At 36.7% G+C, this 14,784-nt stretch overlaps 1 protein-coding gene across 1 annotated transcript in view; it reads right to left on the bottom strand.

Moving 5' to 3' along the window:
* Positions 1-14,784, bottom strand: part of SLC5A10 (solute carrier family 5 member 10) — a 168,325-nt gene that overhangs the window by 140,813 nt on the left and 12,728 nt on the right. Inside the window, exon 5 of the mRNA XM_074204386.1 lies at positions 12,712-12,816. Coding sequence (XP_074060487.1) covers positions 12,712-12,816 — 105 coding nt within the window. The remainder of the gene's footprint in view (positions 1-12,711; positions 12,817-14,784) is intronic.

The following is a 14,784-nucleotide window of genomic DNA, read 5'->3' as shown; positions in this document are numbered from 1 at the left end:
ATTTATGACATCCCATAAATTCTCCATAGAACATTGGCCCATTAAATAAAGGAACCCTAGAGCATTATATAATTGTGCACTATCATCATTATTACTCACAATAATTCATTGTTGTTGTGCATTTATTTTCAGTCACGTCCAACTCTTCATAACTCTTTAGGGTTTTCTCAGCAAAGATACTGGAGTGGTTTACCATTTCCTTCTGCAGTTCATTTTAAAAATGAAAAAAACTGAAGCAAATCGGGTGATTTGCCTAGGGTCACAGTTATGTGTCTGAGACCAGATTTGAGCTCAGGAAGATGAGTCTCCTTGACTCTAGTCCTGGCATTCTGTTTGTTTGCCACCTAGCTGCCCCATTTACAATAATAGCTAGCATTTACATGTTAAAGTTTGTGAATCGCTTTACAAATATTAATTCATTTTTTTCTTCACAATATCCCCAAGAATAAAGTGTTCTTATTATCTCCATTTTACAGATAAGGAAACTTAACCAGAAGTTAAGTGAGTCATATAGCTATTAAGCATCTGGGGTAATATTTTAATTCTGATCTTCCTGACTCCTGTCTGATGCTCAATTAATTGCACTATCTAGTTATTGTTATTATTATTATTATTATTATTATTATTATTATTATTATTATTATTACTATTACTATTTCCATAGCTCATAGCAATAGCAATAGAATGGAATTTCAAGAACTTTACTGTTTGAAGAAACGACTAATTAATAGACCAACTATAGCAAAACAATCATTTTTGATAGCTGGTACCCGTAGTAACAGTGATGAACAGACATGTTCTCTTACAATAGATAACAGAGAATATATAATTATTTGAGGACCTGCAGACAAAAAAATATTCTGTGACCATTGTCCAAAATAAGAACCATAGGAGGAAAACTGGAACTATCTAGGAATATTCCTTAAGATAGGCATCAAATACCTCCATGGCAGAAGAGCTTTGAAAAATCTACTGATACAACTTTATTGTTAGGATTTATTAGTTAGGATTCCTAGTAGAATCAATGAACAACATTTAAAGGACAAAAAGAAAACATACAAAATGGGATCCAGAAAATGAAAAATATCAGAAATTCTTGATACCTTTAATCAAAAATTGAAAGGCAATAAAAAGTCAAAGCAGTGAATAATAAGAAATAAAAAATTCAATATCAATAAAAATTAGATTCTAGGGGTTTGAGAAGCAAATAAATTAAAGGGGAAAAAAAGAAAATCCTCCTCCACAAAGAGGAAGCATGTGGAAAATTTCTGAGCATCAATGTGGTCAAATGAAAAGAAGCAGCAGAAATGAATGACTAAATAGTTACGTCAAGGAGGATGACTGACACTATCTTCTCAGCAAAACTAGAAAGCAATGGGGCCAGGTGAGATCCATAACTATTGACTCACATTTCACAGTAGTGCATGAATTACCAGCAAAGCACTTTAGCAGCTTCCTGTGATAAAAGCCTTATCCCCTTATTCTGAAAAGAAGGCATTATACATGTGTTGCTAAATGACTAGAATACTAATGACCCCTTCAAATATAGATCAATAATGCATTATTTTTCTATATGAAGCAGTCATAATTTGTATTGCTACAAAATTATAAACATTTTAAAATAACATATTGACCAAGAAGCAAAGAGTGTGCCAAAAAAGTTCAGAGATATAAAAAATAGTTCATAATTGATTTGATGATTACTGGTCTTCTGAAAACAATATCCTGTTTATAAAACCTTTATTGATTATCATAAGGTCTTTGATTTACTTCAACATTCAGGACATAGTTAAGAACTGAAAATATACAAATAAATACAAGAATAGTTAGAATACTAGAGTATTTAATATCTAAATGGAATGTTGTAATCTATTTAAAATATGCCACCAACACAATAATGTCAATGGCATTTTTCAGGGAGACAGATTAAATCTCCCCAATTTGGTCTGTCTGACATTGTCTATTATTATTTAAAAGGACTAAATATAGCTTAGAAGTCAGGAATTATGCTAAAAAAGCATATTAATCACTCAATGTATATATAGCTGTCATCAAGTTATAGAGCTCTTCTGAAACCAAAAATAAATATCTACTTCATTTCCTGAAAACTTTTTCCAGCAATTTCAAATGTCATTTGGGCCAGACAAGTGTAAAATTCTTAATGTGACCTAAGGATGATAAGCTGAAGGCTCTGAGTTTAAAGCTGGAGGTCAAATTGAACCAAAGGAAAAAGAAAATATTTTGAAATACTTTAGTCTTCTTCAAGCAAGACATAACAAATATAAAACTATGAGAAAAGCTGAGGCTCTTCTTATCAAAGGCTTATCAATGAAAAAGCTAGTCTGAGTGCGCCAGAAAACTGACTAGCAGGACCAAAATACAGTAACTAATTCTATTAAGATAGAATAATAAGTAACACCTGTGTCATACCAATCTTAACAAACTTTTGGCAAGGTAAAATGAACAATAAAGTATTTAAAATATGTCTGAACAAAAATCCAGGCCATTTTGATAAAATTACAGGACTCATCCCTCCAATACTTCTATAGAAAGATTAATACTTCCTTGCCAAATAAGTAGGAAAATGTTGCTGGATATTCTCAGAACACATGAGAAACATATAAAAATGTACAGAAATGCTATGACATTACAGAGCAACAGTAAAAACTCTGATGAGTCCTACATCCCTAGATTTGTTCAATGTAACCAAAATTACTTTATCTCTGTGAGGAATCTGTGAAAGAAGCAATCCAACTAAGTAAAGTCACCCCAAGGGCACTTAAGGATGAAAATGGAAGTACAACCAAAAAAGAGGAAAAATACAAAAGATCTGAAAAGATGTTGTTGGGTTTTTTTTTAATTACAAACTTTGATAGTAAGCAAATCAACAAGACAAGGCAACAAACATTTATTCAGCATTATGATAGGCACTGTACTAAGAACCACCACACTTGGACTATAATACCTTAATTCTGGTTGTGTTTCAGAGGAAGTAGAAATGGCACTAAAGGGAATAAAGACAGAGAATGTAACTGCATCAGATCTTTGCATGGACCACTTATATTGGACTAATGGGAAGAAATGTTACCAGAGTTGTGCAGGATGGAGAGGTATGGATGAGTTGTATGTTACATTTTTGGAGGAAACAACTATTGATGAAATTATAAAACCATTGGAACATTTTGAGTTTTGGTATGAGAAAACACGGATGGATTATAAGCTGTGCTATATTGGAGGGAGTACTTACATCAATGAGATCCAAACTCTATCCAAGTGTCAAAATCATTTAACTTAAGTTCCCCTATTCTGGCTTAACTTACCCAGAACCAGGGAACTTCAAAATGAAATTTGAGAAAAGCAAGTTATTTTTTTTTATTGAGGCACTCTAAGGTATTCCAGCAGAGTGATACTATATAATTCATAAAATCAATCAAACAAAAAGCATTTATTAAATGCCTACTCTACTTTAGGCACTTTACCTAGTTCTTAGGGCTGAGGATACAAAAAAAAAAGGCAAAAGACAGTCCTTGCTCTCAGGGAGTTCACTGTCTAATATGATCATAAGATTTAGTGCTAAACCATCTTAGAAATTATCTAGTCCTAGTGACTTGCCCAATTTTAATATTTTGAAGGATATCACTTAAATATTAATCAAGATTTCAAGTTGAGGCATGCCAGTAATAGGCAGGAGGAGCAAAAGAAGTTCTTTATTGTTTCCCCACCCCAGATGTGCTTGGAAAAGTACAAAACAGGCCAATTGTCTGTGTGTGCTGTTCTGATTCATTGCCACCACCAGACATTCTGTTGCCTGAAGAATCATCTTTATAGAGGTAGAGAGGGGGAGTGTATCAGTTGCTCCAAGGACCACCTACTAGTTATATAATAGGTCAAATTTATAGAGCAGTTTAAGGTTTTACAAAGCACTAATCATATATTATTTCATTTGGTCTTCATTATTATTAACCTAGCAGCAAGGTGAAGCCATGGTAGAGTGACAGACCTGGAGTCAGGAAGACTCATCTTCTTGAGTTCATATCTGGTCTCAGACACATAATAGCTGTGTGACCCCTAGGCAAGTCATTTAACCTTGATTGCCTCAGTTTCTCATCTGCAAAATGAGCTGGCAAAGGAAATGGCAAACCACTCCAGTATCTGTGCCAAGAAAGCCCCCAAATCGATTCATGAAGAGTTGGACATGACTGAAACTATCAACGGCTACAACAGCATTACTATCCCCATTTTATTGATGAGGAAACTGAGATCAGGGGAGTCAAGAGACTTGCTCAGGGTCACAGAGTGGGTAACTGGGGCAAGAAATAAACCCCAGTTTTCCTAACTCCAAATCCATCCTACCATCTACTTCCCTGAGCTGCCTTGCCCTTCTCCTTATGTCATCAACTCCCCAACCCACATTCCCCCAAATACTAGCCACTCCTTAACTGCTTGTCTCTACTCATCCAGACCCCACCCACCTAGTCCCCTCAGGTCATTCATTCCCCTTAGCTTGTCTCATACTGTAGTACAAGCTGGAGAAACTACCCCCTGTACTGCCAAAACAACTTACGTGTTGGAGTGTTCTCCACCTTCGTGGACACACCTATTGCCATTGCTATTCTTTGGGATCGCCAAAGACAGGCAACACAAGTGTGGCTAATTGAAGTTGATGGGGGGTTTGCTTAGATCATCAGTTTCAAAACAAAGGAGAAGTCATCCTTTTTTTCCGATGTTTCTTGGGTGAAGGAGATAGCTTTGAAAGGAGTTGCTTTCCTGCTCTATTCACTCTTCTCCCACTTAATGAGAAACCTTTAAGGAAAACCTCTAGTTTTCCTTTAAAATATAGAATGAAACTGACCAGTCCTTTGTTCACCCAAAGACTCTAGTATCTTTGTTTCTTATATTTGACACTAGCTGTGACTTGAGCAAGTCACTTAATTCTGATTGCTTCAAATCCAGGGCCATCTCCTGATTCATATTTGACCATTGGATCCAGATGGCTCTGGAGGAGAAAATGAGACTGGTGACTTAACACAGCACCCTTTCACTGAACTCCAATTCACTTGTTTGTCATAGCATCACCTCTATGATGTCATGGTCTTCTTCAAGAAAGAAGGACAAATATCAGTTCTCCCTACCGGTCATATAGAAGAAGCTAGCTTGGAGGTGCAGTGGATAGAGCACTGGACTTAGAATCAGAAAGACTCATCTTCCAGAAATTCAAATCTGGTCTCAGATACTTCCTAGCTTGTGTGATCTCAGCAAGTCACTTAACCCTGTTTACCTGTAAAATAAACTGGAGAAGGAAATGGCAAACCACTTCAGTATCTTTGCCAAAAAACAACAACAAACCAACCCAAATGGAGTCATGAAGAGTTGGACTCAACTGAAATGACTTAACAAAAATATCAGGCATACCTAAATAAATAAATAAACAACCAACCAACCAACCAAATAAATAAATAAAAGATGGCAGACTTGGAAAGGAAAGGGGCATCTAGAAATATTATTCCCCAAATAGAAAGGGGAGTTTAGCATTCTACTATTTAGAGTCTACTTAGAAGCAGAAGGAAAACTTGCCCACAGCTATGCTAAAAAAACACCATATTATCATAGATCTAGATCTGAAAAGGAACTTATCCAACTCTCTTCCTTTTGCAAATGAAGAAACTGAGGCAGAACAGAATCCTAGAGCCTTGGAACTAGGAGAGATCTTAAATATTATCTCATTTAAGCCCATAAATCCAAAGAAAGACACCTGAGCCCCAGAGTTGGGAAATGACTTCCCTAAGGTCATAAAGCAAAATATCAGAAGAACCAGTATTATAATCCCACTTTCAGGATTTTATTTTCTAAGACCTTGATGGCAACAATAGATGCATCATTGACATAGGAAACTCACTTCAGCTAAACCCTCTAAACCTGCAGGAGTACTTCACTCATTAAAAATGAGAGATTGGTCTCATTGAAGACTGATTTCTCACTTGGATCCAATTTGCATGGGAAAATAGCAAAAGGCAATGGAGACTAAGACAGGAAGCTGAAGGCAGAATAGGCCTTGACAGTTGCATCCTTCTCTTTTCCTTCAGGTTAAATACCACCCAGGTAGCAGCAGCATTATAAAGGCACTGGAAAAAAAATTTTTTTTTTATAAGATGCAGAGGGACATGGATCCAGAACTGCTAGCTCCACCAGGGGAATTATGTTGTATCCAATCAGGTAAACAACTATTCATATTAAGAAGCAAAATACAGTATATTCTCTCTTCAGTCTAGAGTTCCACCTGCTGCGCCGTCAGGGTAGGCAGCAACATTCTGGAGACTTTCAATTCAGAATGCCTCTTAAGGGTCTTCAGATGTAGACAGAAGAGAGAATGATTCAAAGAGAACCTTCAAAGTACAACCAAAAGATGCTTCCAGGGCACATTCCTGGTGAGGCTGCCCTCTTGGAGGATGAATCAAGAAGGAAGAAGAAAGGACCCAAACCTGGCAGATTCTACGTTAAAAGGTGTTTCAGACTATGTGGTGCTTTAGCGCCCTCTAGTGACTTTCGCTAATCTCTCAGTGTCATGTTCCTGACAAGAATTCTGGTTAACATCAACAATTGAGCCAACCCCTAACTTTGGTCACAGACTGATCCCTTAACCCCTGTCATCCCTCTCACAAAAGGAGTCCTTATCCCCAAAATAACTACAAGACAGTAATCGTTCCCAGCACAACAGGCAACTTTAGAGAAATCCCCTACTGTGACTTTGAGCATCTTCTTCATTTATTGAATTTTCCTTCAGGCAAGTAAGCTCCTGAGATGAGTGATTCAAACTGACTTCCACAAGCTTGTGTCTTATAACCAAAGTTTTGTAATCTGCTCTCCTTCCCATACTCTCCAATCTCATCAAATTGATCCACACACATAACATTGTATCTACCTTCTTCTTGCCTTTGAACTGGCATTCCCATGTACCTTGGAATGCTTCTTTCATACCAACAGCCTTAGAGTATCCCTCTTCATTTAAGACACATAGCTTAAGCACCATCTTCTGACTAAAGCCTTTCCTGATCCCTTTAGCAAGTAACGCCCTTCCTCCCAAATTACCCTGTATTTGAAGTACTTTCTGTGTGGTTATTCGTTTATGCTCTATATATTTATATTTGTTATCTCACCCATTAGAATGTCAGCAAGTAGGGATTGTTTCAATTGCTCCTATCTCCTGGGTTCAGCACAGTGATTAACATACAACAGGCAATTAATTAGGGTGGCTAGGTGGTGAGGTGGATAGAGTGCTGGTCCTGGAGTTAGAAAGACATCTACCTGAGTTCAAATTAGTCCTCAGACACTTAATAACTGTATGACCCTGGGCAAATCATTCACCCTTGATTGCCTCACTTGCCTCATCTAAAAAATCAATTGTAGAAGGAAATGGCAAACCATTCTCATATTTTTGCCCAGAACATGCCAAATGGGGTCATAAAGAGTTGGACATGACTAAAATAATTCAGCAACAATAAGGCAATTAATAACTGTTTGTTGATTGATTAATTCTAAAACTCATTGAGATTCAGTCAAGCCAGATCATCCCAAGTGCATCTACCAATAAAACTGGGAGTTATCTATAAACAAAGAGGTGCAAAAAAAGGAACAGATTTACTAGCATTTCTATAGTAATCTAGTCACATCCTTGATGAATAGTGAAAGTATCACATTTCAATTCCACCATCTCTGTTTTACCTGGAAGAAAAATGGCATTTGAAAAAATAAAATCAGGAAGAATAACTTGAATAGAACCATTACTATTTTAATGGACCCACTATTTAACTACTATGGGTATATATATCCTTCATTAGTTCAGAAGACCATTCATTCTCTCTCTTCACATGACACATAGCTTAAGCACCATCCTTCTTATCCTATTTTATTCTTGTCTATGTCTTTCCATAAATCCTCAGAGTATCTATAACTAAGATACAAAACAGAAGCTTTCTTCAGAAGCTTTCCATGTTTTGTAGACACCAATATAGCATCTGGGCTTTCCCTATGCTTTTGCCATTTATTTTACACATTATTATTGTTATTATGTCTCAGCTTATTTGTAGCTACCATGTGTCTCTCCATTGATCTCTGGGCCACTTACAATGTGACCCATGATGAATATCATTTACTTGTGATATTTTAATATTTTTTGATATCTTTAATAAAGGGACTTCTTTCAGCACTGCAGATTGCAAACCATGCAAATTTTCTCATTCTATATGACACTTGTCCACTTCTTTTTATAATTTCTTCACAGGAATTCTATTCACTTGTGTTATGGCATTATAGATTTGTTGGTATTTCATGACTACTAGTGGTGCATAAGCTCTATCCACCAATTAACCTTTATTTTTACTTCAAAATTGTTCTACTTCCTTTTCTAATCACATATCTCTCTCTGATGTTATTTATGCTGTCACTCCTGTGAAATTTATCATGGGTAGTAAGTCTGTTGTTCCTTCCTATTTGAACTAATTTTTTTTTCTAATATGTGTGTGATTAGCTTCATTGTTTTTAAGTATACTGACTGTTAGTGTTGTACTCTCTCTAAATTCAATGTCCTGGTAAAAGTCCTATGGGCTTCCACTCTAGTTCTATCTCTGTTTCCTTCAGCTTTACAGCACTGACCCCTAGACCAAAATGACTATTACTAAATTCCAGCTATAGTAAACCAAAATTAAACTGAAAGACTGATCATGACAACATTATTTTGATATGCTTAGGCCCTGGGGCTTTGTTAAGGATAGGAAGCAAAGTTTAGGCAGATGATGAGTAAAGTAGGTTAATATCAGCAACACAGAGGAAGAGAATTAGAAAATGAAGGAGGTTTTGCTCAAAAGAACAAAGACCTGTGTGAGTCTAGATCAAGCATCCAGCTTTGAGACTTGTTTAAATTTAATCTGTGTTATTGATGCTCTCTTCAGTCTAGAAAAATCAACAAGATTATAATCAAACCTGATTTGTAATAAATGCCAATTTTTGAGACATAAATGCTCAACCTTGAGCAGTTGATAGCCCAGTGAACAGAATACTGGACCTGGAGTCAGAAAGAACAGAGTTCAAATTTGACCTCATACATTTAGATCTGTGTGATCCTGGGCAAGTCATTTAACCTGTATCTAAAACTGAAGAAGAAAATGACAAATGAGTCCAGTATCTTTGCCAAGAAAACCCCAAGGACAGTTGGTTCATGGAATCATGAAGAGTCAGACATGAATGAACAACCAACCAACAAAAATCTATCCAGCCTCTTCTGAGCTCCAGCCTAATGGACATTTTGTGTAGTATACTCCCAGGTATAAAACTCAAACTCCAAACATCCAAAATAAACATCCAAAACAAAAAAAAAATTCCACTTGTCTTCCTAACTTCCCTATTATGATCAAATGTGTTACCATCTTCCCAAGTTCACAACTTAGAAGTTATCTTCAACTCCTCACTGATTCACTCCATTTTTCTATCCACTAATTTGCCATATCTTGACATTTCTATCTCTAGATTTCTGGCATACATATCTTCCTTTCCCCTCACACTGCCATCTCACCCCAATTCAATCTTTATCATCTCTTCTATAGATTATTGCTTCCTAATTGCTCCCTACCTCGAGCTTCTCTCCAATTCATCCTCCACACAGCTGCCAAAGTGATTCTACCAATGATAGGTTTGACAATATCATCAGCCTACCCAAGAAACTCCAGTGGCTCCCTATCACCCCCTAAAATCAAGTAGAAAATTTTCTATTTAGTATTTAAAGATTTTTAGTACTTCCAATTAAGATAGTGACATGAGTATTCCTAGAGAAATTCAGTTCTTTCATGTAACAAATTCTACAAATGATTTCAGAAAGATTAATGATAAAATGATAAAAACTAGAAGTAAGAAGAGCGATCAGCTCTTCTACTCAGGTGAGAATTACACCAAAAAATAGGCAGGTGGAGAGTAGGATGGGAAGGCAGTAGGAATGCATGTAAGTCTAGTAAATTGCAGACCCAGGGAAAGGGGTCATGCCAAGAAAGCTATGTAAACTCAGAAAAACTAGAAGTCAAGGTTGTCATTCCAGGAAAGATAATTGTTTGGAAAATAAACAGGTTAGCTGGTAAAGACAAAAATGGAAGCCCATAGGGAAACAAAGCAAGCTCCTACAAATTAACCTAAAACTAACCAATCAATACTCTGTGTTCATTATTCAGGTCCAAAGTTAAATCTCCACCATGGCCTATCAGAATTTAAGTGGGGGCAGAGCAAGCCCTAACAAATAACTGCTCAGAGGATTAGAATCCAGCTATATTTGCTTAAAAGAAATCCAGTCTCAGACACTTAATAATTAGCTAGCTGTGTGCCCTTGGGCAAGCCACTTAACCCCATTTGCCTTGCAAAAACCTTAAAAAAAAAAAGAAGAAGAAGAAGCTTTAGGAAGCCATGAGGCATCTGCGGGAGGCTGAAAGCACGGTGATCTCCAGAATCCCCTGGGGCCCTGTTAGGGCCACAGAAGGTGAAGGAAACAATTCTTGATTAGAGATCATGCAAGGAGAAGACTAGAGTTTGGTAAAGGTCAGAACCCACCAACAACATTCTGAATCAATCGAGATAAAAACCAGAAATTTCAACACCAGCTTTGGCAGCAAAATGTATATTCAAAGAAGTCAACCAATCAATCAATAGACATTTATTAAGTACCTACTATGTGGTAGACACTATACTAAAAGCTGAAGTCAGGTCCAAAGAAGGCCAACTCAACCCATCCTAGAGGGTTAGAGAAGAAAGGTGAGAACATAAACTGCTAAACTGAAAACTGAGGTTGCAAATGTGAGCAAATAAAACATAAACATAAATCTTAATGGACTTGTTCATTCCGTCATTGCAACAATCAAGGACAATTTTGGGGTATCTATGACGGAAAATACCATCTGTATGCAGAGAAAGAACTGTGGAGTTTGAACAAAGAACTATAACCTTTAATTTTTTTTTTTTTATTTTTCAAGGCAATAGGGTTAAGGGGCTTGCCCAAGGCCACACAGCTAGGTAATTATTAAGTGTCTGAGGCCGGATTTAAACTCAGGTACTCCTGACTCCAAGGCTGGCACTCTATCCACTGTGCCACCTAGCCGCCCCTATAACCTTTAATTAAAAAAAAAACCCTGTTATCTTATTATGTAATTTTACTATCTGTTACAGTTTATTTTTTCCCTTAAGGATATGATTTCTCTCTCAATACATTCAATTTCAATCAACATATAGCATGGAAATAATGTAGACTATCAGACTGCCTTCTGGGGGGGGGAGGGAAGCGAGATTAGGGGGAAAATTATAAAATTAAAAAAACTTTAGTAAAGCAACATGCCTACCAGTGGAGATTTCATGCATACCAGTTCACAGGACTAACTAAATCTACAAGCCTGGCATAAAAGCTACACCAAGTGGATTGTGGGTCCAATAAGAATGCAACAGACACCACCAGATGCTGGTGGTCTTGCTGCAAGAAGTGTAAGTGTCTTCTCTGGGCTTATTTCCCAAGTGTGGTTTCCTCATGCATGATAACTATATTTGTTTATTCTCTGAAGTGATGATGTATAATACATACATATATATAAATATATATGCATATATATGTATATTTGAGCATAGAGCTCATAGGAGCCACTGGAATTTATTAAATGGAAAATGACATGGCAGACCTGAACTTTTGGGAAATTACTTTAGCAACTACATGGGGGATAGATTGGAAGACTAGAGACTTAAGAGGAGACAATTAGAAATCTATTATAGGGGGCAGCTAGGTGGTGCAGCGGATAGAGCACTGGCCCTGGAGTCAGGAAGACCTGAGTTCAAATTGACCTCAGAAAGGCCTGAGTTCAAATTTGACCTCAGACACTTAATAATTGCTTAGCCATGTGACCTTGTGTAAGTCACTTAACCACACTGACTTTAGTAAATAAAATTTTTTTTTAAGAAAGAAAAGAAGTCTTTTATAATATTATAGATGTGAAGTGATGAGAGTCTGAACTAAGGTGATAGCTGTGTTAGTGGAGAAGAGTGGTTCATGAGAGATTTTGTTGAAGTAGAAATAGCAAAATTTAGAAAGACTCAGCAAAAGCACCACCTTCTGCACCTCAACTTCTGGTATACATATTGTATCCCCTGCCCCCATAGAATGTAAGCTTCTTGGGGGCAGGGACAATTTTGTTTTTGTCTTTGTATCTTAAATTCCCAGGACATAGTAGGTGGTTTCTTGGTTGATTTCACATTCATGGGAAAGTTAAAACAACATACATATATTTTAAAAAATATCTATATCTATATCTATCTATCTATCTATCTATCTATATGTAAAATAAGTCCTCAACTGAGTAGGGACAAGCCATTCTACTTTTGAATAGCTCTAGCTGTTAGGAAGTTTTTCCTGAAAGTCTGCCTTCTAGGGACAAAAAGACAAAATCTAATACTCCTTACACTAAGCAATCTTTCATATAGTTAAAGACGCCCCCTCCTCCAAGATCACACATGCCCATATTCTTCAACTTCTTCAAATTCCAATTTCTAAATTTACAACAGCCTACCAAGTCTAAGATTCAAGTTGGCGTCTCTTCAACAGGTGGTTGGCTCACAATCCTTCCTCTCACTTTAGATCCCAAATTACGGAAGCAACAGCTCCCCATGTACCCAGTCTTTTCAAATGCCAGGTCTACTCACAGATATTTTGGTGAAAACAGACAGCAGCAATGACAAGATGGACAAGTACATGCGTATCCTGGTCCTTCCATATCTCTTCTGAAGGTACTCAGGCATAGTGACAATCTGAGGTGGGGGGAGGGAAGAAGGAGGAGAGAAGCATGCACAAAGTCAGGATTAAGTCCAAACTTTGAGTGGCCTTCATATCTTGACACTCTAACCTTCAGTGATTTCTGACAGTCTTCAGCACTTATAGATCCATTGACACTATCTATGTACTTGGCTTTTATTTCACTGAGACTGAGATTCCCTATTTTACCCAGACTGGAGGCACATTGACCATTCACAAGCCAGTCTCAGTACTTGCTGCATTTTTTCCAACTTGATCTAGTTTGAACTCCTTAAGAGGAACTCAAGAGATATTAGCTTCAACCTCTGTATCAATGGGCAGTATAGGCAAATGCTTCCATGCCCAACTCTTGTAATCTTCTTGAGTCTATTCTGTCAATAATCTAAGCCTACCAGATCCTCTCAGGGGAACCCCAGGTAATGAAACCCATTGCCTGAATCATGAAGGGTTGGCTTCAAACTAAGAAATTATTTTGGGGAAAACCTCAATCACTGAGACTTAAAAGGTTTTTTTTTGTCATCTTAAGAATGTGCCATATGTTTTGCATAACTTCACATGAATAACTGATATATTGCTTGTCTTCTCAATATGTGAGGAAAGAGTTACAGGGAGGGAGAAAATTAGGAACTGAAAATTATAAAAATGAGAGTTAAAATAAAGTATAATTATATTTTAGAAAAAGAATGTCAGTGGTTATCCTCTCTGAGGAGATGCTTTCAAAAATCCAAGTAAAGCTTCATCAAATTTTTTACATTACTTCCCTGATCAACCCCTTACATCTCTTGCACCACCTTGACCTTCTAGAGGGAAGGAAATAGTTTCTATATGGTCCTCTACAGCTCTAAATCTAAGAATCTATGTATATGTGATCCTGTCTCCCAGTAGCTGCTGGCCAGGATAAAACTCAAGAAAGTTGTACACATATAGAATCATAAATTTAGAATTAAAATGTATCTCAGAGGTCGTCTTATCCAATCTGTGCCTTTTATAAATAAAGAAACTGAGTCTCTTCTAAGTGAGGGGAAATGACTTGTCCAAGGTCATACAACAGAACTGAGATTTGAACACAGTCTATGATTATAAATTTAGTGTTCTTTTGATTATTGATGTATTAATCATTTCAATTACCTCCTCACTCTCCAATTAGCCTTGAAAATGATTTTATATTTTATGATAAAATTTTACCTAATGAGATTAAAATGAGAGTTATTTGAAATGAAGAAAATTAGGAATTAATAATAGCTAAAGCATTTATATGGAATTTAAGGTTTCCTGGGTGGAAAGTACTGGTATTGTTCCCATTTTACAGTTAAAGAAACTGAGGCACAAAGACATCAAATGATTTGCCCAAGATTACATATCTGGTGTCTTAGGTCAGATTTGAACTCAGATCTTCCTGACTCCGAGTTCAGCACTCTATCCACTTTCATCATCCCCAAAAGAGAGTTGTATGGTCAAGACAGAACCTACACAGTGCTAGAGAAGGCACATTGTATCTGGAGTCAGAAAATCTCAAATTCCCTATTGTGATAGTAGCTGAATAATTAAATATAAATTAGTTAATCTCTCTGAGCCTTGGTTTCTTCACCTGCAAATTGAGGATACTTTTACTGTTTATCTCATAGGGCTGTGCAGCTGCTATGTAAATCTAAGTTCTCTGTGATGATCCAGTGATTAATTTTAAGTGATGCCCATTGGAAGCATTGAAGGGATCATCTTCATCTTGAGGTAAATGGAGAGAAGGGAGAAGAACCTATGAATTCACTGGTATGAGAAATTCCCAGTGAGGAAACTACCTTCTACCAATGCAGATCAATAATTTTTCATTTCAGAGAGTCATCTAGGGCTCTGGGAAGCTATGGATCACATGGTCATATGGATTAATGATGAGACCTAAACCTCAAGATACACATACACACATATAAATATACATATACATATGTATATATATATATATATATATA

The sequence above is a fragment of the Macrotis lagotis genome, chromosome X, assembly GCF_037893015.1.
Source record: "Macrotis lagotis isolate mMagLag1 chromosome X, bilby.v1.9.chrom.fasta, whole genome shotgun sequence".
NCBI lineage: Eukaryota > Metazoa > Chordata > Mammalia > Peramelemorphia > Peramelidae > Macrotis > Macrotis lagotis.
The sequence above is the reverse complement of the archived record's forward strand: the minus strand, read 5'-3'. Positions and strand labels throughout refer to the sequence as shown.